This window comes from Nannobrachium achirus, assembly GCF_963921795.1.
Source record: "Nannobrachium achirus genome assembly, chromosome: 2".
Taxonomy (NCBI): Eukaryota; Metazoa; Chordata; class Actinopteri; order Myctophiformes; family Myctophidae; genus Nannobrachium; species Nannobrachium achirus.
Window position 1 is genome coordinate 12,143,074 of NC_137811.1, and position 25,872 is coordinate 12,168,945.

The 25,872-nt window shown below is 42.0% G+C and overlaps 1 protein-coding gene across 2 annotated transcripts in view; it reads right to left on the reverse strand.

Annotated features, from left to right (window-relative positions):
- pnp4b (purine nucleoside phosphorylase 4b) overlaps positions 1–15,708 on the reverse strand; it is a 60,496-nt gene extending 44,788 nt beyond the window's left edge. For both annotated transcript variants that reach the window (XM_080747092.1, XM_080747093.1), the window contains exons 1-2: positions 15,586–15,708; positions 698–873 (exon numbers count right to left, since the gene is read on the reverse strand). In XM_080747092.1, the coding sequence (XP_080603218.1) occupies positions 698–873; positions 15,586–15,617 (208 nt within the window). In that variant the 5' untranslated portion in view covers positions 15,618–15,708. The remainder of the gene's footprint in view (positions 1–697; positions 874–15,585) is intronic.
- Between the last annotated feature and the right edge of the window lie 10,164 nt (positions 15,709–25,872).

Below are 25,872 nucleotides of genomic sequence, written 5' to 3' on the forward strand. Positions count from 1 at the left end.
CGCACGCACGCACGCACGCACGCACGCACGCACGCACGCACGCACGCACGCACGCACGCTATCAGTGGTTGTTGTTATTTTTGCAGAACTCCACAAATGAAACTCAAATAAAAATGCACTTGAGTAAAAGTAAGTAAAATATGCGCTCACAAAGTTACGTGAGTCCTTGAAATAAAACGTTTGAGAACCACTACCGGTGGACTCCCTAATGTGCCATAGTGTTGTAGTAAATCAGTGTCATACATAATTATTCTGAAGAAAACCTGGAGACTGACGTTCAGTAACTGGGTCTTATGATCGAAATAAGAACATTATGATGGATGGTGTGTAAAAAACTATACCTAAAATATGCCACGGACCAAGTCTTTGCCACGGACACGTGTACGGACATATCGATGACCTCTGTGTTATCTCACCATCGCACAGGGAAGTTAGGCAGTTATCTCACCTGTGCTGACAGGGAAGTTAAGGCGTGTCCATACTCTCTCTAAAACCGAACCTTTCGTCGGAAAGGTCCGGTTCAACTTCAAAATGACGTTACTCGCAACTTCTGATATGAAGTCAGAACTCTCCGACGAAAAGTTTGGTTTCAGGGAGAGTATGGGCTGGCCTTGAGGCCATTATCTTGCCTATGCTGACAGGGAAGTTAAGCCGTTAGCTCACCTGTGCTGACAGGGAAGTTAAGCCGTTAGCTCACCTGTGCTGACAGGGAAGTTGGGGATGTCCTGGTAGCGGAAGGTCTGCTTGTTGCTGACCAGGTCGGCCAGCAGGCCCAGCCCTGAGCCACAGATGACGGCGATCTTGGGCCGGTGGCTGGTCTGGTTCAGCAGCCAATCAGTGGTGTGTTTGTACTCCTCAAAGGAGCAGCAGCAGCTGGAAGAGGGAGAGACACAAGCAAAAGATGAATGGGTTTTTCCATCAATGGAACCACAAAATGGCTGTCACTGCTATGCCCTGTATCTCCTAAATGTGTGTAGTCCATAACAGCTCTTCCGCACTGCCCGTGAAATACTGTCCGCATACGGAGCGTCGGCCATTGCGTTGCAACGTACAAGCCTGAACTAATCAAATAAATAAATAATAATAAAAAGTGTTTGGGGGCGGGACATGGCCATTAACCTCTATCTATGGACATCGCCGCGAAACCTCGCTCAGATAGAGACTCTGCAAGCGTAAAAAGGAGGGGTGGACGACGTTGCGGCCTGATGTGTTGTCGCTCGCGGTAGGTCAGGAGCTCAGGACTGTCTCATTGAAACACATATAGTTGAATGAGATTTCATCGCTCACGTCCTGTCGCTCGCATCGTACTACTGGCAGTGCGGATGAGGAAAAACGTGCATGTCACAATATGTCACACATTGTGTAACGGAAGGGCGTCAGAGGCGGAGAGAGAATTTGAGGTTTTAATTAGGGCTGTGACTTTAAAGGAGTAGTTCACCCCCAAAATGACTTTTTTTCTATTGATTAGTCACGCCATGGAGACTAGAGTTCAATAATATTTTTTGTTTTTTGTCACATTCCTAAGACAAAAATTTGATTTGAGTAAATTTACCCCCATTGATTCCGGATGGTGACCCGTTTCGAAACGGGTCACCATCCGGAATGAATGGGGGTAAATGTATTGTTATCACATTTTTGTCTTAGGAATGTGACAAAAACCAAAACATATTATTGAACTCTAGTCTCCATGGCATGACTAATCAATAGAAAAAAAGTCATTTTGGGGGTGAACTACTCCTTTAACTGATTAATTTAGAGTAATTAATTACCGAAAATGTACGCGATTTAAAGCATTTTAATCGCACATGGTTTTTGCACCATATAACCTTTCTCACTGGACTAGTTTCAAGCGTACTGACCGGTGCACCTACCAACAGTCAACAAACCCCAGTGCATGCAATGGGAGAAGCCGCCAATCAGACCGCTTATTTGCTCGGCCCAAGGGATGGGACATATTTTATTTAAAGAACTCACTTGTATACCAAAATTTGTTTTAATTGAAATAAAATTATTACTGTTATATGACAGGTTGGCCAATGTTTGACCCGTTTTTATTGTTTTGTTGATTACTTTTGATGCAGTAATGGTCTTTTTTTTTTCTTTTCTTCATCTTAAAAAGTCCTTCAATTGTCACCTCACTGTTGTGAAGACCCCTAGGCACAGTGCATGCTATGCGTGTGCCTATAGCGGCCACCCGGGGTGGCAATATTTCATTAACTGAATAGCAAAATGGCCGCCGTGCGAATATGGTGAATTGCCTTCCCCTGCGACTGCAAATGGTTGCCCCTGCAAGACAACATGAGAGTTGTACACAATCGATATTACAAGAGAGGATTACAGCCTGCAAAGTCACAGTGCTAAGAAAGCTAGATCAGATCAAATGGGTGGTGGGGGAGGGGGAGAAGGGTCAGTACAAGAATAAGGACAAGAGCTGCAGTTAGATAAAACAGATGAGGCAGATTAGAGGGAGTTTAGTGAACGTATGTGGGTGGAGGAGGTAGGAACAAGACGTGAGATACATTTATAACACTGTGTACTTTGCGGAAACCGTCTTTGTTAAATCAGTAGTTATCAAACTGTCCCCCAAAATGATGTACTGTATTTGGCCGCAGAACAAGTGTCCTTATTCTGGGGGTCAAACATAGCTGGTTGTCAGTGGTGTGATATGGATTTTAGAAGTGGTGCCCCTCTAAATTTGTGACGTGATGATTCATGTGCGTGCATGTGAGGCGTGCGTGCGTGCAGCTAAATAAGTCTGGGCTCGCCGAGCCCAACCGAGCCCACGGCATCTCACCCCTGCTGGTTGTGAGCTGGTAGATCTGCTATTTTTGGCAAAGAGATTTGATCTAGATCGAAAAAGAACGCACCCAAGTACAGTGCAACTCAGGTCTGTTTTTATTAAGTATAGAGGGTCTAAGTGGATAAACTGATGAATTCCAAATACTAACAAAGTATTCTGCGGCACCTGCAGCCCTGGACCCACTTTGAGAAACACCTGATCTAATGTACACAGTCCATCTGCAAAGGTGCATTTTTATTACAGAAAATATCAAAGGCTTCATTTCACATGCCAGTGCCCACAGCTCCCTGGAAATGCAAAGCGTCTCCCCTCCAGCAAACGAAAGCCCTCGAGCCCTGTTTGTACCTGTAGCCTGTGTACGATAATGCAGCAGTAGAACCTTGTGAGTCATCAGGTGTAAATATCACGGAGGCCCCAAGGCAGTGTGACCCAACCCAGGGTCCCTCGGCAGTGGTGGGAAAAGTACTCAAAAATACTACAATGTAAAAACACTTTTTTACCATTACCAGGTGTTGCGTGCTGAAAATAGCCAATCTACAAGCTCACAACACGTTGCGCTGCGACACGTTGCTTGTACACGTTGCTTGTACACTATGCCATCAAGGCCTGCCAAAATACATTTTAGTTGACTAAATCAACTATAGATTTAGTCGCCTAAAATCTTGATGATATTTAGTTGACTAAAATTAGACTAAAACTAAAACTTTTCAGGTGATTAAATTATGACTACAATGATATTTTATTCAAAAGACTATGACTAAAACTAAACCAAAATTTGCTGTCAAAAACAACAGTGGTCTGGGTTACAGACATATTAATGGCCCCTGCTCAAGCTTTTTACCATTGGTATACGTACAGTATGCACCCACTATTCTGAGCAGTGGAAGAAAATCACGCATGCATGCCTGCAAGGACGCACGTACGCACAAACACAGCACATACCATTTGTTTATCTCTGCCAGGCAGGGGAGATTATGTTTTGTGTTTTTCCCTGTCCATGTGTGTGTGTGTGTGTGTGTGTGTGTGTGTGTGTGTGTGTGTGTGTGTGTGTGTGTGTGTTTCAGACCCAGGGAGATCCGTCAGTTACAACAGGACATCAGTTACAATACAATGAAACAATACAAAAAATAATAAAGTAATTCAAAAATAAAAGCCCAATGCACCAAGCCCAAATATTCCGTTTCTGATGTGCGCCAGTGGTTCCACTAGATGAGAACCTGACAGAACTGCGTGTAGGGTCAGTTATAACAGCAATGCTGTCATTAACTGACTCAGATGCCCTACACATAAACCTGTACATAAGGTTGCGTAGTACAGCAGAGCAGGTGGGTACCCCGACACTGACAAATATCTGGCTTGCACTGGAGCTTCTCGGAGCTCTCAACAGCAGCCTCATACAGTCATTATAGGCCACTGTGAGACGTCTGATGCTCCCTTGTCTGAAGCGACACCAAAGGTGGGCAGTATACAGTGATGTACAAAAGGATCTAAAAAGAGATATCTTCACAGGTACTGAGCACATGCTAAATTTGCTACACAGCATGTTGGCTTGGGCATACAGCTTCCGCCGCTGTCTATTAGATGTCCTTCATGTCATCTGAAAGGTCATTGGAAATAATATGACCCAAATAAGTAATTTCGCTGCACACATTCAGGGCAGAGCCAGACAGATTGTCTGTCATCCCTACTTCGGATAATCATGATTTTACTCTTTTTGGCATTGTATTTAATATCAAAATCAAGGCCATACTGTGAGCATACAATCAGAAGCTGTTGGAGACCCGCACCATAACAGACTAAAAATTACCAAATCGTCTGCATACATCAGATGATTGATTAGTGAGTCACCAATCCTACACCCAGTTCCACATATATTTAACATCAAAGATAAATCATTCATATAAACATTAAAAAGAAAAGGAGACAGAATTCCTCCCTGACGGACCCCATTGGTTACATGAAAGGGAGGAGAGATTGACCTCCCACATTTTACACTCATCGTCTGGTGAGCAGAACACTAAGATTCTGACTAGGAACCTGGGGAACCCTCTTTGTATCTTTTTTAAAAATAGCTTTTCATGATTGATGCAATCAAACGCCCGAGAAGCATCAATAAAAGAAACAAACATAGTAGGGTTCTGTCTACTGTATTGTAATGTATCTCTTTAAGAGCAAAAATACACAATTCAGTGCCATGTTTCCTTTGAAATCCAAATTGGTTATCAGCAGACAAAATCAACCTCTCAAGTCTGCTCAGTACAATTGTCTCTAACACTTTGGACAGAACACTGGCCAGAGCAATTGGCCAATAATTATCTATTTATCATGTTAGCTATGTCAAGCTGCTTTTGTGTTTTGGCCTTTAACTCTTTAACTGAACAATCAAAAATCCTTTTTCCTAGATTCCATGACACAATTCCCTATATATGTGTAGGTCATGCCCATGTCCATCGTACTCAATTCTCCACCATTTTGCATTTAATTTTGTTTGATTGACTGAATACTTCATTAGTCAGATATGTAAACAGTACAGTTAGACATTCAGGCTAAAGGGATAACACAAAAAGGTTCTCGGGACCTGTTTCCATTGTGGCCCTATGTATTCAGTTCATCAACATACAAGATTTACACAATAATAATAAAATAATATGTCATCAACAATACAAACACTAAAATGTTTTGCTACAAATTGCTTCCAAAGTTTACAGGCGAGGCCTAAAAGAATGCCAAGATGCTCCTTTCCAATATTACTACACTTGCCAAACACCAAAATGTAATTTCCAAAGACTCAGCCCTGCGAGCCCAAATCGCACCACGCCGCTTCGAGCTTGCGGATCTGCTATTTTTGTGTGACACTGTAGTGTGATAAACAGTGTTGGGTAACGCACGTTAGTAATATAACGCATATTACTAATATATTACCGAAATGCGGTAACGACTAATATAACGCCCTACTAAAAAAAACATCGGTAATATAATGCAGTAATGACAACTTATTTACAGCATTACTTTCCGCGTTACTGGCCAAAGTGAAGGTGCTTTTTTTATTTTCTTTGTATTTCCTATTTTTGTATCCATCCACAATGCGAAGCGTCCAACAGCAGCACCGCCAGCGCCAGAAAACTACAAAGCCCATTGACACCTGCGACCATTATTTCCTGTTGGCGCGCTGTGCGGTACTGCCGGTACATCAAACAACAAACAACAACATTAGCAGCAAGCAGCATCAAGTCAGAATGGAGTCGGAATCGGATGAAATATTGGTTGATGAGGAGATCCAGGTCCAGGAGAATGAGCCCGAGCCGGAGCCCGAGCCGGTTGGAGACCCAGGGTCAACGTTTTCAGGATGGGTGTATTCACATTATTTCGAGTTCATTAAACAAAAGGATGAGAAGAACATTGCAGTTAAGTGTAAACTCTGCGATGCGGGGCCAGGGAGGAAGACGAAGGTTCTCTCTACGTCGATAAAAAGCACAAGTAACCTAAAGAAACACCTGGAAACGGTTCACCCTCACACTAAACTAACTGAGAAAAGAAAGGCAGATGGCAGCGGCGGCGCACCGAATCTTAAGCAACAAAAACTCGATTTCTCTCTCCGGGTTGAACGGCTGGAAGTCAAAGAAGTGAGGAGGCTCGTAGCGGAGTATGTTGTTGAGGATATGAAGCCTCTGTCAACAGTAGAATCTCCAGCTTTTCGAAAGCTTGTCAGCAAAATCCCTGTCAAAACTGCTAAGGTAAGATGTCGTTTACAATTTCCTATTATAGCTATGATTTCTATAATAATTAATTAAATTCAATAATCAATACCTACCAGTGCATGCAGAGGCCAATACACAGCCTGCTATTGCCCTCGCCTAGGCGCCTATATAACGCTGATTCATTAAGCTATATGCCTATTTCAAAATCATATTATTAATACAATATTTTCTATACATTTTCAGCCTTTCGTCCCACCAGACAGAAAGACATTTGCCAAAGAGCTGGAGGCGGCATATGCTTTAATGGAGAAGGAATTAAAGAAAACACTGGATGAGCAGCTATATGTTTCAACAACAGCAGACATATGGAGTGCCAATAATAAGAGTTTCATGGGGGTGACCGTTCACTGGATCGACCCTCGTACATTGAAAAGAGAGAAGGCAGCGATAGCTTGTAAACGATTCCGAGGTCGTCACACCTATGACGCAATTACAACTGAGCTGGAGGACATTTTCTCTAAATATGGACTGAACATTAGTAAAGTGACTGCTTGTGTGACGGACAACGGCAGTAACTTTGTGAAGGCTTTCAAAGAGAATCAACAGCAGCAGCAAGCTGCAGCCGCTGCTGCTCCATCTTCAGACGAAGATGAGGAGCTCCTCGACGAGCACAACGATGAAGGCGAGGTAACCTTTACAGATCTCCATAGTATATTAACCGCAGCCATGGATGATGATGCCCAACCTGGTCTATTTGCATTGCCTACCCACTATAGATGTGCAGCACATACACTTAATTTAATTGCCAACAATGAGGTTGATAAATGGCTGTCATCTAATTCAGAATCGAGGGCTGTGTATCGCAGTGCTACGGCCAAATGTTCCGCGTTGTGGTCAAGAACCAGCCGCTCCTCTACAGCATCAGAGTCCCTGGAGGAGCTCAGTACTCGGAAGCTGATTGTCCCCACAGTGACACGGTGGAACTCATTCCACGATGCATATTCACGGATCACAGCAATGCCTCTCGCTGACATCCAAGATCTCAGCAGAGAGCTTCAGATTAAATGTATGAACGACAGGGAATACCTGTTTCTCAAGGAATATTGTGCTGTTTTGAAGCCCTTCACAGTCGCACTTGACATTCTGCAGGGTGAGAACACTTGTTATTATGGGACGCTTCAGCCAACGCTAGAGATACTAATGGACAGAACCATGGCATTGAAAAATGGCCTATCGCAAATGACCGCCGGACTGCCCGAGGCAATAGTGGGTGCAATTCGAGTTCGATTTGGGGGGATTCTCGACTCCAAAGATGCGCTGCTGGCCGCTGTCTCTCTGCCCAAATTCAAATTGCGCTGGGTTAAAGAAGAGGCGAGGCGAGATCAGATTAAGCTGTTGCTCACTACGGAGTGTCGCAAACTTGAGCCTGCACCCAACAATAATCCGACGCCTGCTGTTGCTGCTGCTAGTGAGGAGGAGGATGACTTCTTTTCCTTTGAGGAAGGACCCGAGGGTGAGAGCGCCGCTATGTCTGTGGAAACCGAGGTAATTACTTATCTGAACAGCGCCACAACGATGGAACACCTGCACCAGTTTAATAGAATAAAACAAATTTCAATCCGTTACAACGCGCCAACAGCATCCAGTGCACCGGTAGAAAGGCTGTTCAGTCTTGGCAGTCTTATACTCACCCCAAAACGAAATCGTCTCGGTGACCGACGCTTCGAACAGCTTCTTCTGATGCGTTTTAACAGGTACTATACTGTTATGGATTAGGCTCCAGAGTCTATCAAGGAAGGCTGGAAGGCTATGCCTTACGTTGTTTCATTTATTTGTCATTTCATTTGTTAATTTAGTCTAGGACAGGTCTAGTAGCCTATATTTATTTTATTTTGAGTCTGCCTACATAATGTGAATAGGACATGGTCATTGTTGTTTCCCTAAAATCTGATCTGTGAACTGTCCTTATTGTGTCCTTGTTGGACTGAAATGAGCCATAGACAGTCACATAGTAGGCCTAATAATGGTTTGGTTTTCGTTTGTTCAGTTTTGCTCAGTTTGACAAATAAGGCCAGTGCTGGCCGTAGAGAGGCCTCCAATCCGAGCGAGCGCACGTTTATTTTAAGTGTTGTGGGGGTCCGTGCCCTTCTTCAGTAGGTCTAATATTGTTTAATGTGTATATAGATTTTTTTGTTTGTTTTTATTTGTTTTATTTTATTAGGCTGTGTTTTAAGCTGCAATTGAGCCTAAATGGGACTATTTCGTTGGGTCTTACTCTTAAAGCCAATAGGCATGCTCTTTGTGTGTCATTGTTAAAAATGTATGCATGCCTTGTTCTTGAGTGTAATTGCACTATTTCGTTGGCTTATAAAGCCAGTAACCTTTATTTCATTGTTGAAAACATGTCAAGGCCTTGTTCTCATGAACCTGCTAGCTTTTTTCGTTTATACCGTAGGCTAACAAGTGTTTTGTTTACAATGTGTTTGTTCATTCATTATAATGACCGATGTCTTACAGCTAATATGTAGCCCATGTGTTTGTATTTTCCACATGACTGAAATGGTCCACTTGAAGAAAGCACCTTAAACAGCAATTTAATTTGCATTATATGCTGCTGCTCGATCTTGTTCTGTGGACTTTAATAAAAAAGGCATAGAGGTTTGTATCTTGTTGTCAAACTTGTCATGTCATTATAGGCCACATTTAAGAAGGTATAGGTCTACTGTGTTTCATATGAAAAAACAGACAAAATATAAAATAAAATAATAAAAAATATAAAATATAATAATAAAATATCTAGATAATTATTTGTTCAATTTGAGCTTTTTTTTTTTTTTTTTTACCAAAAGGTAATAAGTAAAGTAATATTAACTCATTAAAAGCCAACCCCGCGATGTCGCGGGAAAAGTAATAGAGTATCTATAGTGCCATCCACGCGATGTCGCGGGAAAAGTAATATATTACTGTAACGGCGAGTAAAAATACCTAGTACAATGGCCGACGCTCCGGAGACGAAATCCGCGCTGATTTGTCATCATCACGGCTCCACGAGCACACAATAGTCATCCCATAACATTGAGGTGGACGGCCGATCTCATCTTTAATGTCCATTATCTCAAAACTACACTTTAGAAGCTAGGATGGAGGCAGATGCTCGCTTATTTTACACAGTTATAAAAGCTCCCGGTCGGCCATTACACAACTCCACGTGGACACGCATCGGTTCCGGCGCACGATCCGATGACGTCAGACCGGAAGTACTTCCGGTCTAGACTTCTGGCCTTCAAAATAAGACAGCGGCCGTTAATGGGGCCGGGAGGGGGCACTCTGGACCCCCTAATCCGTTAATGTCCTGGGCTCAGAATGAGTTAATATATTACTCCTCCTCGGGGGGTAATATGTAACGAAAAATATTACTTTAAAATCAAGGTAATATGTAATCAGTCTATATTACTAAAAAAAGTAACGCTACCCAACACTGGTGATAAAGCAGGTCGTTGATTTATGGAAAAAACATGGAGAGTCTGCCCGACAGCAAAGAAATAAAAGATCACACATGCACATACACATTGCTGACATCACTGATCCGTCAGCAATACTAATAGAAACTGCCTCCAGCAACTTTTCTTTTTTTTAAGTAAAAGTAGAAATAGCACAGGTTATTCAAAATCTAAACTGAAGTCTAAGTATATTTTAAGCAGCATATCGTCGTTGTCGGGTGGAAACCTTGTACATGTATGTCCAAAACCATTTGTTTTGTATTTATAATTTCAAAAATGATTTAAACTAGTGAAAACAGACGATCTACAAGCACAGTTGTGTGCTTGTAGATCGTCTGTTTTCACTACTTTTGTGTGACGGCCTTGTATGATGAAGCAGGGCTTTACCTTGTGAAAAAATGTACACGTTTGAAACTTGGAGATACAAGTTTTCTGCCCAACAGTCACGATATGTAACTTTTTTATTAATAAAATGTGTTAATTGCGACCGAAGGTCGCATTTACCCTGAAAAACCTTGTCACTTGAGTGACCTTCCTTCCTTCCGTAACCTTCCTTCTGTAACCTTCCTTCTGTAACCTTCCTTCTGTACAGGGAGTGATGTCAGTGTGATGTCAGCGAGTTGTGACATCACTTCCTGTACGGGGCGGCTACACGAAAGACTAAAAAAAGAGAAGGATACACAAGACTAAGAAAGACAAAAAAAGAGGAGAATAAAAAAGAAAAAAAAGGAGGAGGAGGATAAAGATACCAAAAGGAGAGAGAAGAAAGGGTGGATGAGGTACAATGTGTCTCAGAAGAGAAAATGTAACAAGGAGGTGGCAACGGGGCAGATAGATAAAGTTATTAGGCCTGGATCCGACTTTAAGTCAACGCACAGGATTCCAGAAGTGTAGCGCTTATTCGCTCTTGTATAAAACTGATACTCGAAACGTTCTTAGAATTTAATATATATTTTCTAAAGTAAATATGGGGGCGGCTGTGAAAAAAAGAGAAGAATAAAAAAGAAAAAAAACGAGGAGGAGGATAAAGGTAAGGAGAGAGAAGAAAGGGTGGATGAGGTACAATGTGCGGTATCCTCCTTGTCAAGCTCGACGTTGGGCATTTGGACCTTTACATGGAGAAATGGAGCGAACCTGTTTGGCAGGCAGACGGGCTCTATTAGCTCAATGGTAAAGATTTCCGCACTTTAGCAGGAAACCGGGATCGAATCCGGGGTGGAATAGGAAAGTTACACAGCCAACGGAATAAACAAGAAAATAGTTGCCTAGTAGAATAGTTAACATAGTAGAATTGGAAATACTAAAGTAAAGCAGTCTCCACATTGTACTTGGGTACAGACACTTGAGTAAATGTTCTTGGTTACTTTACACCTCTGCAGACCCAAACCACTTATCATCAACAGCCCCTCGCAGGAGAGAATGCCTTCAAGGCACATTACGCTTTCTATGGAGTCATCCTGAGAAACCATAAAGGAGATGAACACAATCTGGGGGAGATTAGATACAGCACTGTTATTTACAGTATATAGGCTATACTGTATAGCGCTACTTCCGGGGCACGAAACCTTGTATCTCCATGTTTCCACTCCATATTATAAACTTATAAACTAGAGCAGCAGTTCTCAAACTTTTCAGGCCACGACCCCCCCTACATAATAATATTTGAACTGGGGACCCCCCAAAAAATAATCACATTTGAGTTGAGGCATTAGATTTGCTAATCATTAGTTTGACAACATTTTGTTGATGTTATGACAAGATTGGTTGGAAAATTTAAAAGTCCATATTTTGTCACTTCACACTAGGGATAAGGGGTAACATAACACATAGAACAAATATGGGTAAATTCTCCTTCTACACTACTGCCACTCAAGTGTGGAATTCCTTGTCTGTTTCCCTTAAGGCCAGAGGCAAAGGTAGTCACCACTGAACACCCACCCCCCATTTATTGTTTTTCAGTTGTATAATCACATTGAATGTAGTTCTTTACTCTGTACATATAATGTATGTTATAATTGCATTACATGTTGTTCTTTTACTATTTGCAATGAATTGAATGCCAAGGACTTCCAACGTAAACACATTTAGCCGTAAAAAGTCTTATTTGGGATGTTCCTTTTTGGGCAGGATGTTTAACCGGCCTGTGCTGCACTGCACATATCTGTGTTGTCTGTACTTGTCATGTTACTCATGTTTGTCTAAATAAATGATTCAATTAATCAATCAAGAGGTAAGGCACCAGCGAAAATAGGGCCCAGGTTCTTTTCCCCCCCCATTACCTGAAAAGTAACAGTTTTGGACATATGAGGTTTCCATCAGACTGCGGCAGTAGGGTACAGTATAAAGGCTGCAGTCATGCACCGTACTGTTATTTATAGTATTATGGCTGCTGGCAGTAACCTGCAGTAGTAGCAGAGGTGCAGGAAGAGGGCTTGAACTCTGGGTAAAAGGTTCCCAAACAATAAAACTTTATGGACTTCTCAGAAAGTTGGCTACGTGCACGAGAGATTTTGGTCTGCAGCCATGCAGCGTATATGTTAAGAGTGTTTTTGAGACCCACTTAGATAAAGACCAGGAGCGCTCGTTTTCTAGTGCAGCTAGTCCCTTTGAGCATCACAGATGCAGTCGCCACAACAATATTTACTATTCTGTTCAGCTGGTTTACACATTCTAACGGCGCTGAGTCGGCTCATGCGACCTTCGCAACGCTCGACACGGCGACTGAGCCAGGACACCTGAGACGGCGAGCCTCCGTCATGGTCAATAGAAAACGAGCGCTCCTGGTCTCAATCTCACTTGGTCTCAAAAACACAGTGACATATATACACGGGTTCATATTTTACATTGTAATTAAAGAGAATAAAAGATTAGTGTTAAAATGTTTTCATTTAGTCCTTTCTATCGTTTTAGAGATTTTAATGATTTTGATTTCAGTGGCTGGGGGCATGTGTACAAGTGGCAAAATCACAGTCTTTTTACACAGAATAAGCCCATTCCCAAGATGCACCGCAATCTTTCAATCTTTTCAACTTGTACGCATACCCCCACCCACTGAAATTTAAATCGCTAAACATGCTAAAACAATAGAACAAAGTAAATGAAAACATTTTTACACTCACCTTTTCTTTTCTTTAATTACAATCTAAAATATGAACCCAAAAACTAAGTTGTCCTTTAATGAAACCAAATGGACCTGCCAAAAGAGTACATTTTAGTTCCATTTGTGCCCTCCCTCGATTTTTACATTTTTACAGTGTGTGAATAGAACACTTTGTTGAAGTGATAAAACAGTTCACAGGTATGTCAGTTATGACATGTCGTCACATAACATGAAGACGGAGGACTGTTATGAGCTTGGGGTGAAAGATCCAAGCTAATAAACTGCAGACACACTTCTAAGAATTCTTTGTCTAAGTGGGCTGCCCGTTAATACACCTTATCTAACACAGTGGTTCTCAACCTGCGGGCCAGGACCCCAATAGGAGTCCCCACATGACTTTGAGTGACGTTACAATAACGTCACTCTACAAAACAAAACAAAAAGGTCTATAATGCAACACAATATCTAGAATGGGGTTTTAGTCACTTGCAATGTGTGTGTGAACTAAGAGTTTAAGCATGTTTTTTCACCAAATGAGGGTAATTTCACACTAAAACAACCTCAGCTCACATAAGTAATAATTCAAGTCAATGGCAGGTCAGTTTTGCATCATTTCTTTGTGTATGTTTTGTATGGGACCACATTTATACCAGTTTCAAGAACTGTCACGAAACCATTTTATAATGGACTCTGTATAAACAATAATTAGAACACGGCCCAATTTGAAACTCTGTTGTAGGGCAGTGGTATTAAGTAACTAAGTACATGTTCTCAACATATGTAACTAGTAAAGCATTTGAAATTAGTTAACAATGCCACATCTGTACATCTGTTTTTTCTTAACAGACTATCTGTATTGAAATAAATAATATTTACAATCTGATCTACGCTAACTACTAAGCCCTGCACCAATCAAAGTCACTGGATTGGTTTGGATTGGGGACTCGGGGGAGTTACGAATTCAGAATCTCAACCAAAGACCTACATGACCAGACAGAGGAGAAAGTGGTGCAGTCAGCTGGGGCATTAAGGCCACTGTGGCCTCAGGTCATGCCATTGGTTTGGCAGCGTGTCGCTGTTACTACATCTCATCTTTTCGACACCCGACTCTAACCCTCACCCTAACCTTAACCTCCGTGGAGTGAGTCGCGAACCCTCCGGTCGAAATGATGGGTGTTCGCAAAAGCGAGATTTCCCCATTGGTTTTGAGGGGCACAAGGCCAAACTGAGGGGCAACGGCTGCCATGGCCTTCATGGCCTCCCTGAAATTCCTGCCCAGCATGCTTGTAACAGAGTATTTCTACATAATGTTAGATTGCAGTATTGATACTTTTACTTAAGTTACTTTTCCCACCACTGGGACTCTGTATTAACGATAATTAGAACACGGTCCAATTTGCAGCTCCCTGTTGTAACGGCACTGAACATCTCTGTTGTTTAATTATGATGAAACACTGCAATTGCTTCACATGGGAGGGTATGGCTGGCAGCCAACACACACATACACGCACGCGCGCACGCGCGCACGCACGCACACACGCACAGTGAAATCCTGAGAGTTCATTTAACCCTTTAAGACCCGAGACCAATTCTACAAATGCCTTCTAAATCAGTAGTTCTCAAACTTGGACCCCCAACTTGACATGATTTGGGAAGATTCGTGTTAAAAATCCAAAATATTCAAAAGAATTTTAGATTTTACCCCCAAAATATTGTCCAGTTTCAATGAATGATACATCATTATGAAAGCTTAAATTCTGTACTTTCATAAAAAGCTGGCTGTGGCCCTGTTTTCTGTTTTGAGTCAAAAAATGTTAAACAAATAGCAGTTGTACAAGTGACGTGCTGCAAGCTTGTAGATCTGCTATTTTGGAAGAGCCAACGCTAAAATCGAAAAATGACAAAAAATGGAACCAAATATTTTATATCAATGGTCTTTTGTTAGGTGTGTATTCTGAACAAGACACAAACAACTCACATAACCAAATGTAACCAGGCGTGCAAGGTAAAAAATACAACAAAATAGGGGAGCGTTTCGCTGTTTCTATGAGCTGGAGAGACAGGGAGACTCCTGTTACGCTATATCAATGATTACTATCACAATATAGAGCTATCATCAATCATCATCATCAATTCTACATTTCTTGCAATTAACTCATACATTGACGTCTTCTTAAAAATTGAAAATACAAAATCAATACAATATCTACATGTAGGCCTAATTGTTGTTGATGGGTAATTGTTGTATAATCGCAATATTACACTCGAGGGTCCTGCTTTACAGTGATTATCGGCACTTCAGCCCATGGAACTAATATTGCTTTTGTCCACCTCTGCAGAAAGAAAGAAAGAAAGAAAGAAAGAAAGACAGAAAGAAAGAAAGAAAGAAAGAAAGAAAGAAAGAATAATCCCCACACATCTCTCCCAATCTGAGCTGACAGACACACAGCCCTGGTGGTGAATAAATAATGTGAAATCATCATTTACCAGGAGTTTCCCTTGGTGTGCCTGGTGTGCATGTTTCCAACAGAGAGAGGTACTGCAGGCAGCAGGAGGAGACGCTTCTGTGACAGAATGATCACACATACAACCTCCGACAGCACAACACACACAGATAACAGATAGCAGGTATGAGGGGGAGAGAGAGAGAGAGAGAGAGAGAGAGAGAGAGGGAGGGAGGGAGAGGGAGAGGGAGATACACGTAGCAATACCACAATGTAGTTGCCTATAAATACTCTCTTACAAGGAAAGGTCAACATATAAAGAATATATATACCTATCGTCGTTGTTGGGCAGAAACTTCCATATCATATATTTTTCCCTACACCAATTAACACCCCTACTTGATCATATGTGTCAAACTAAAGTGTCAAAAGTAGCAGTACAAGCTTTTGGGCTTGTAGCTATAGGGCCTTTTGCATTTTTTGTTTGCTGAACAGTAACCATTTTGGACTTATAGCCTATGTGCAAATATTTGTAAAATGGGCTGGTACAACATTTTAAGTAAATGTACTTAGTAACTTTTCACCAATGGAGAGAGAGACAGAGAGAGAGAGAGACAGAGAGAGAGAGAGAGAGAGAGAGAGAGAGAGAGAGAGAGAGAGAGAGAGAGAGAGAGAGAGACACACACACACACACACACACACACACACACACACACACACACACACACACACACACACACACACACACACACACACACACAGAGAGACACACACACACACACAGACAGACAGACAAACAGACAGACAGACAGACGCAGATCGACGCAGACAGTGGCAATGGCAACTTTTCATTGGTTAAACATGAGGTGGGAGATGCTGTGATTCACAATCCATTTTTTTCTCTCCTTGTAGTAGGAGAGAGAGAGAGAGAGAGAAACAAAGCGCTGAGTCATGGACATTGAACTGTCTAGCTGCTGAGTAATGCCGGTGGCTTTCCCTACCGGCGGCAATCTGTCCTTATCTCCCTGTGAAGCTAGTGGAGTCGGTACAGATACGCTTCTTCTTCCTCTGCGCCGGTGTCTGTTTCGAACGGAGCAAACTTGTTTTCGCCGTTAGATGTGAGACGTTTTGCTGACGCTCGCGGTTCACACTCAACCCATTGTGTGGTGTCGTCGCTGTCGGGTAGCTGCCTGAAACCACTTATCTCCATAGGCCTGTTCTAACTTTTTGTGGGGGCCCTTCGTTAATTAACACCCTTTTTAATCACCCTACAGCAGGGGTCTTCAACAGGGTGTCTGGGACCCCTAGGGGGTCCTCCAAACTCTGAGTGATAGAAACTTTTTTTTCTCCTTTTTCATATTAACCCATTCAGGCCGGGTACACATTTTAGTGTATGGGAGGGGCTTACAGTACATGTAGTAAATTAACACCATTTTTAATCACCCTACAGCAGGGTTCTTCAACAGGGTGTCCGGGACCCCTAGGGGGTCCTCCAAATCTTTGAGTGATAGAATTTTTTTTCTCCTTTTTCATATTAACCACTTGAACCCTAACGTCCATATTCAGAGAACTTTTGCCAAAAATAGCAGATCTACAAGCTCACAACGCCTCGCGCTGCGAGGCGTTGTGAGCTTGTAGATCAGCTATTTTCTGCAAAGAGGTTTGGTGTAGAGGGGAAAAACAGCAGATTAAGTACAGAGTGAAAGGTCAAGATTGTTAAGTGTTGACAGTTCAAGTGGTTAAATATCTGAAAACACGAATTGACATGAATCCAAAATACACTGATGATTGTGCTGTCAAACGATGAAACGATATGGAATCTATGAAAAGGTTGTGGGAGTCCCTGCTTCATCTCTCTCTCAACTAAGGGGTCCAGCTGCCTGAAAACTTTGAAGGCCCCTGCCCTACATAGCGTCACACAAAAGCATCAAAAGAAGAAGACCCGCAAGCTAGAGCGTGCCCATCTTGCTTCTTTTTACGCTTTTAAACTTGAACTTGAACTCTGAACGTGACAGTTTTTGGACTATTTGTTCAGGGGCCTCCGTTGCATGGCGATAACGTGCTCTGTATAAACGTCTCATAATCTCTGCCGGGCCAAAAGGCCTGGTTGTGATTATGTTTTCCGTTTTGGTCTGTCTGGACCGAGCAGCGTGACACCTTTCATGCACTCCCAGTATAGAGGGTATGCGCATGCATAAAGTGAATGTCAATTACTTTGCCGTTTGCCTATACTTTCTAATAGTCAGGGGATATCTTCAGAAATAGTGTCAAATCCTGGAATAAATTCCTTATCAAAACATTTCTTCACCAATGTGTTTGTAAAGGTGTCTAGTAACACATCTCAGAAAGACTGAAATTCAGTTTCCCTAGGAGAATTAGTCGGGGTATATCTTCAGAAATAGTGTTAAATCCTGGAATAAATTCCTTACCAAAACATTTCTTCACCAATGTGTTTGTAAAGGTGTCTAGTAACACATCTCAGAAAGACTGAAATTCAGTTTCCCTATAGGAGAATCCTTGACAGCTGCTGAAAGTTGGGGTCCCATTAAATTAACTATACAGGATAAAACACATCAAAAATAAATATGCTTTAAATAGCATTCATTTTCCCCATAGACTTTTACAAAAATATGTATAACAATTATGTTAAGCCTCGAACAAAGCCATCCAGGATGGCTGTGAATCATGACCATACAACCTTTGATCCTATGTGAAAACATATTATAATACATTATTTGATATACTACATTTAACTTTGTTTAGCGATTTTCAAAACGTTCATTTCATAGAAACAAAGGTTGTATATGGTCACGATTCATTGCCATCCTGGAAGGCTTTGTTCGAGGCATAATTGTTATAAATATTTTTGTAAAAGTCTATGGGGAAAATGATTGGTCGATTTTTAAGTGACCCCAGTAAACCACCTCCTCTGCTATGCTCTATAAACCTCTGGATTGGATCACATACAGTAGGACAGAATGCCCCTCATGTTTTGACGCTGAAAACAAGTTTCACCCAAACGAGAACAAATTGCAATCGAATTCTATGCAAGATGTAAATCAAGTTGAGTCAGCAGAGTGACAGAGATCGATTGAGAATGAATGGCTGAATGAATGGATTTTGGCGTCTAGGCTCCCCTTGAAACTCCCTGACAGATTAAAGGACCACCTCACCTCTGGGACGTCCAAACAACAATATAACAAGATCTGGTTGTCCCAGAGATGAGGTGGTCCTTTAAATGAACCCATTAAGACCTGGGCAGGGGTGTCGCACCAAACTCTGGCCTCTGGATTCTTTAACTATTGAAAAAATAGCAGATATATAAGCTTGTAGATCTGCTATTTTTGAAAAATCATGAACAAGTCTTTGAATATTTCAAATCCCTCTAAGGTTTTTTTTGGAAAAACCCATGTTTCTATGTCAGTGGTGCTCAAACTTTTTTCATGTGAAGGACCCCCAAAATGATATGTATTTGGCCACGGACCCCCATCTCAAAATATTTAGTTCCAGGGACCCCCCCAGAAGCAAAATCTGAGTTACAAATGTTGGATTTGCACACATTTTCTCAACTTTTCAAAAAATAGCAGATCTACTCGGTGCCGTGCTGAGCTTGTAGATCTGCTATTTTTCAATAGCTAAAGTATAAAATAATTAAGGCCCCTCCACCTTGGGCCCTAGTAACTCAGTCCCACTTTACCCCCCCTTGTGACGCCCCTGGACCTGAGGCCGATTCTACACAGTCAGTATTCTCAAAGTGTTTTGTTTATTTTGTGCCAAGGCCCCAAATTGATATGTATGTATTTGTTTGTGTTCAAAATGTCAAAACAATTCATTATTTTTCAAACTTTCTTTTTTTTATGTTCAAAATGTGCATAATTATACACGCTCACAGATAGGCACAGAATGACGGGACAGACTGCTCTTATGACCCCTGAGTTTCCCTTGTGGGAATCAATAAAGTGTTATCTTTAGAGTGTTGCCGGATATGATTTTTGCGATAAAAACATGCAACCAGTTCCATGAAACAAGCCCAAAAGAAGCAACTCACACGTGAGCACAGTATACTGTGTGGCCCTGCGCGTGTGAACACACACACGCGTGCGCACACGCGAACACGCGAACGAACGCACACACACACACGCACACACACACACACACACACACACACACACACACACACACACACACACACACACACACACACACACACACACTCCATTAAAACAGGCCCAAAAAGCAACTAACACAAGTGCGCAGTCATGAAAAGAAGTGACTTTTTTTTTATTTTTTATATATATACCACGTCAGTGGACTAATACATATTAACCACTGGCTTAAAAAAAAATAATAATAAAAAAAACGTTATACCCTATTAACCACTGGCTTGAAAAAAAAATGTTATACCCTGTATATACAACATCTATATAACAATGCAATGTCAATGTGACATTAGCTCTGTTTACACAATGCCGTACCCCCTCCAGCTATATGTTCCCCATTTTAAACCTTTCTTTTACTATATTTTGACACATGTGTTGGCAATGTAAACGTATGTATTCTCACGCCAAAAAAAGCTCATTTTAATTGAAATTGCGTGCTGAGCTGCGGATGTGAGAGAGCAGACGTGGTGGTCTGTTTGCTTGATAGACATGCAGTCCACTCTGTGGTCAAGGTTCCAAGGTAATGCATGTTAATGAGTAACACAGACACACTTATGTAATGGGACGACTGTGGCATGTTCTTACTGCTGTGCCACTGTACCGAATGACGTTTTATGTGATGACGACAGTGGTGCAAAAAGTACTCGCATTGTGTACTTAAGTAAAAGTATCAATACTCCAACCATCTCAGCCGGTGTCAAATACAGGTAACCACAAGCCTTGCGTGGCTTATTGCTTTTCTAAAACGGTTACAATATGGCAACATGAAAAATCATAGACATGTACACTACCAATTAAAACTGTTCTATTTCACTAATAATTCACTATAAGGTCTGCTCTGCAAGAAAGTAGTCCCCAGCTACAATAAGTAGTTCCCACTCCCCAGCCTTTTGCCAACAACACAGGACATCAATAGAGAGTGAGAAACTTCAGTACATTCACATAACCAACTACTTAAAGCAACCAGAAATGTCATGAGTGCACAGTGCCTATGAAAGATAAACCAGGTTAGGGTGAAAAGTATTCACTAGAAACAAATCCACATAATCAAGTGTACAGTAATACTTATTTTTATTATGCCTACTGAGTAGGCCTAATGAGACCTGTCGTGTATACACGAAAATGAGGCATATTGTCGTGTATACAACCATTCTTCCATCTTTATACAATGTTTCAGATATAGTTCCTTATATTTACAGTTTTTATACTGCATGCATTTGTCTTGCTTATCTTTTTAATAAACATTGAACTTCACGTGATGCATTGTGATCTGTGGTTTATCTGCATTGTTTATTTTATTGTAAATGACAACAGCACAGAAAGGGTAGCAGTGACCTTTACAGAAATAGTTGAAATGTGGCTAAGGAGATGTCTCAGTCTTCAGCCAGCAGTTGGTAGAAGGGCTCGTCGGTGCTCAACGGGGACAACCCCACCACCAACACACTCCATTCCAAAATCAGCAGATACCGGAGATATATAGATAATAATTTATTTGAAATATAGTTTCATGCCCCCAATAGACACTAACACCTGACTACCACACCCACCCGCTGTCAAAGTTAACACGTTATTAACTAATTAGTGCAAAGTAATTTTAATACCCCCCAGCCCTCCAACTTTTTTTTTTTTAATGTTGGGGAGTTTAGTTGTTTAGAGTTTATTTATTTTGTCCTGCAGAAAACAAATAAAACCCCATTGTGGGGCGCTGCAGCCATGGTTTGCTGGTGGTTAATTTTGGGAGGTTTCAAGAGGGGGTACGTTCCACGTCATCATGTTGCTCATATAGTTCTCCTATAGGCTGGGGTTGTAACAGGTGGTACTTGGTGTAAAAAGATTGAGAACCACGGGGGGCAGATGATTGTCCTCCCCTTTTAGGGCATTTAAGAGATACAGCATTATGAGATGTCCACTTTGGATCACTCGGAATGCAAATGGTGTACCAGCCCACCGACACCTATGTATTGAAATGCAAAGTGTGTCTATGAAGACGGGTGACTGTTTGGTACAAAACAACAGTCCTGTTTATTTTACATGTAAATGACAACAGGACATGCAGAATGTGACCTTTACAGAAAGAGGTGAAATGAGGTCTGTTATGAACATAAAACATTGTGATCAGCGTGGGAAAATTATTAGGCCCAATTCAGGTGAACTGAGGTGTCATGAGTTCACATATGAAAGATGACATTATGAAAGATAACAAGAGCTTTGTCAGAAAGAATCAGTAACAGAAACAGTGTTACCACCAGGTTACATGCAGAGCACTTAAACTGGACCAAGACTGGCCAGCTTATAATATCTTCTAATATATGATGGAATATTCCTTTAGAGCACGAGAAACTTGGTAGTCCATAAAAAGTCCATAAAGTGAAAGGTCCTTTTACAAAATAAATTGTGCATATTCACTTCCCAGCAAACATTTTGAGGTATATTAGACGTCTAATATACGTCTAAACTTATTCTAGACGTCTAAGTTCATACGTATAAAAATGGTCTACCAGAGGTATAGATATTCAATTTTTTTTGCATAAGTCTAAGTTTATACCTGGGTCTAAATTTAGACTTCTAATAGACGTCCGGCCGTTAAGGTCTAAATATAGACGTCTAAAAAACTTGCATATCTATAACTCTGGTAGACCATTTTTTATACGTATAAACTTAGACTTCTAGTTCAAATTGTTTAGTGGGTTCTGCTATTAATGGAGTCCTCACGTTTCAGAAGGTAGTCTGAACCCTAGTTGCTCCTGGTGCAACGGTGCAGTTTCCTCCGCCATCTGTGTATGAATGTGTGGGAATGGGTGAATGTAATGCACAATATATGTAAAGCGCGGCAAGCGCCTTGGATAAAGGTGCTCTAGGCCTACACATGCACCATTTACAGTTTTACCTTATCGTAATAACTAAACAAAACAAAAACGAACTAATTAAGTAGATTAAACATCCTTTCTTTTCCACTATTATAGACGGGTTTCTTGTTTTGCAAACATTGAGACTAAATGCACAGCTGACTGTATCATGTAATCAATTCCGTCCAATCCCCAAACCTGTTGTTTTGGGGAGCGCTGGTTTCATTGGCTAATTTTGGCGTTGCGAGGCGTTGTGTGCTTGTAGATCGGCTGTTTTCACTAGCTTAAATCATTTTTAAAATGATAAATGCAAAACAAACTTTTTTTCTTATTTGCCTTTGTTTACATTATATCAGGAGATGTAGTCGGCCCTTGGGTGTTTTAATATTTTCTAATGTGGCCCCCCTTTGAGTTTGGACACCCCTGGGGTAGATGATTGTCCTCCTCTTTGAGGGCATTTAAGAGATATGAGATGTACACTTATAATACATCTCGAATGTGACCTGGTGCAACTTTACTCTTAAATAGATGACAACGCCACCTCGAAAATCGAGGAAATGATAAACAGTAAGATAAGGCTCCCCACAAACAAGTTCGGAAACAAGGGTTTTGAGACTCAGAAATTCCCCCAAACATAAGAGGGTTTTATTAATTTTACAGGCAACACAGTTGACATTCATTCATATTATTATTTAAAAGCAATAAATGTAAAACATTGCCACAGTCAATGTTAAATCAGTGTAATACATTCGATATCAGGCAACAATATAATCAATGAACATTCGATATCAGGCAATATAATCAATGAATATTCGATATCAGGCAACAATAGAATCAGTAAAAGCAGCTTTATCTAGGGCTGAGGGGCTGAGCAAACACGTAGGACATAAGCAACAGGGGGGGCTAAACTATGTGGCTGAGCTTAAAGAGGCAAACTCATGCCCAAACTATAAAAATAAGCACACACACACACACACACACGCACGCAGCATGCAAAAGAGAAATAAAGCGACACCGTGGAAAAGGGGTGATCGCGACACTTTCACACAAGTCTTACTGTGGTGGACTAGTGTCCTAAGCCAAAGTGAACCCCCTGAAGCCGCCCGACTGTGCTCCTCAGCTCCCAGCAACCCTCCGATCAGCAGCCCGGTGTCAGTTGTTGCATGGAGAACAAACAAAAGAAAAGCAATTAAAATACAAGAAATGGCTCAAACAAAAGAAACAAAACAATAAAACTCAGCTAAAACAAAACAGCAGTGGTGAACTCTGAGTGGAAACAAGATAATTTTAGTAAATTATACAAACAAAACTATCAAAATCAATCAACCACCACAAATCATGTATATACCTTTGGTTGTCTGTGTCATTTCATGATTCCTTCTTGGCACATGGACTCGTCACTTCATGACTCGAGACACATGACCTTAACCTGGGCAGTAACAAAATAATGATTAAAATACAGTTTTAGTACAATGATCAAGAACACTCTCATTTGTCAGTTACTCACCCCAGCAGGGATAAATATAACACAAACACAAGACCCTGGTCGCAAGACCTGGGGCCAGCAGCAATCCAGCATTCTAAAGTTTGTTTGACTAGGGCCTTTAAATACTGCACCTGATTGGGCAAAGAGGAAGTAGCCTACGGTGGCCCCCAAGTTCAGCTCTGGCCGGCTACATTCACCCCGATTTTCTTTTCATTGTCGTCCCGACAATGTGGCAACCTATAACCAGGGTCTAAACATAACTGCCATAGAGCTGGAACTACTTACACCAGGCACCTGGGAATTCCTAGTCCTACCCCCTATAGTCACTGGTAGGTGATGGGGGTTAGGATGTCTGCCAGCTGTCTCACGGGTAGACTTTCGTAAAACCCCTTCAACGGGAGGGGCTGGTGGATGCAACAAGGCAGGTGGTCTCGTCATCACTGGCAGACCAGGGGAGGGGGTGTTATCGACTGGGACTGCTACCAGGCTCTCATTCCGACGTTGCCTTGTGGAATCAGCAGGCCCCACCATAATGTAGAGCTCACTGTGGTCTTCCTCATCTGGATCACCCGGTCCGGTGTTAGACCCTTCTGTGTAGGCACAGTCTTCAGGCTTAGGGGGCCTGGTGACCTGGTGGAAGGCGGAAGTCCTTTCCCGAGGCAGCGTGTCTTTGAGTCTGCACTGGTCACACTGCTGACACCATCTTCTAATAGTCTGGCCCATGCCTGGCCAGTAACACCGCTGCCTGATTAGATCTATAGTTCGCTCTGCACCCTGCAGACCATGGTTATGATGTAGCCGATGGAACACCTGCTCCCTTAATCTCTCTGGAAGAAGAAACTGATACGCTTTACCCCCTCCCTCTGGTCTTCTGTAAGCCCTGTGCAGCAGCCCATCCACCATGGTGAGGCGATCCCACTGTTTCAGGAGACCAAGGGTTTCAGAGGGCAGGTCTAGCTTCTCCATGTGCCCAGGTTTCCGTTGTTCCTGCCAGAAGGGAAGGAGAGCACCTATGGAGGAGTCAGCGGCCTGTAGGGCAGCCAGGTCAACATTTGAGAGGTTGAGAACGTTAGAATTGACCCTTTGCTGTGTCACATGTACAGCTTGCAATGCAGTCACAGATAGTGAGGTTCTGTTGCAGGCCTGCGGCAAAGTGCCTGTGGGTCGGTAACTCCTTGACTGCTGGCTCGCAGAAGCAACCCGAGGGCCATCACACTCCCTGGCAAGGTGACCTGGTATCTGGCAACGCCAGCATATGACACGACCCAAAACACGAGGCTGGAAGTGTCTGGAGGTTCTTTGAGAAAGGTTAGAGGCCGACTGTAGAGCTAGGAGGACTTGTGTAAGCTTACTTATCTGTTCTTGCTGCTGTTTTAACAGGTTTTTGATCTCTGCCATCTCCTGTTCAGCCAGCCGCTGCTCCTTTTCAGCCTGCAGTTGCCGCACCACCTCTCTCAGCTCCTGGAGTTCATTAGCCATGGTCAACGGCAATGCTTCTGATCTCACTCTGGGGAATGGAAGCGGTCGGCTGGTCCCCCGATGCACCAACTGCTGTTTTGTTACACTTAAAACTGAGCTATTCCAAAACAAAATTGAGCCATTTCAATACATCAAAATAATAAAACTTCCAAGTCTCAAGTGCCTTGTTAAAATCCTGCCGACAGCGCCAGAATGTGACCTGGTGCAACTTTACTCTTAAATAGATGACAACGCCACCTCGAAAATCGAGGAAATGATAAACAGTAAGATAAGGCTCCCCACAAACAAGTTCGGAAACAAGGGTTTTGAGACTCAGAAATTCCCCCAAACATAAGAGGGTTTTATTAATTTTACAGGCA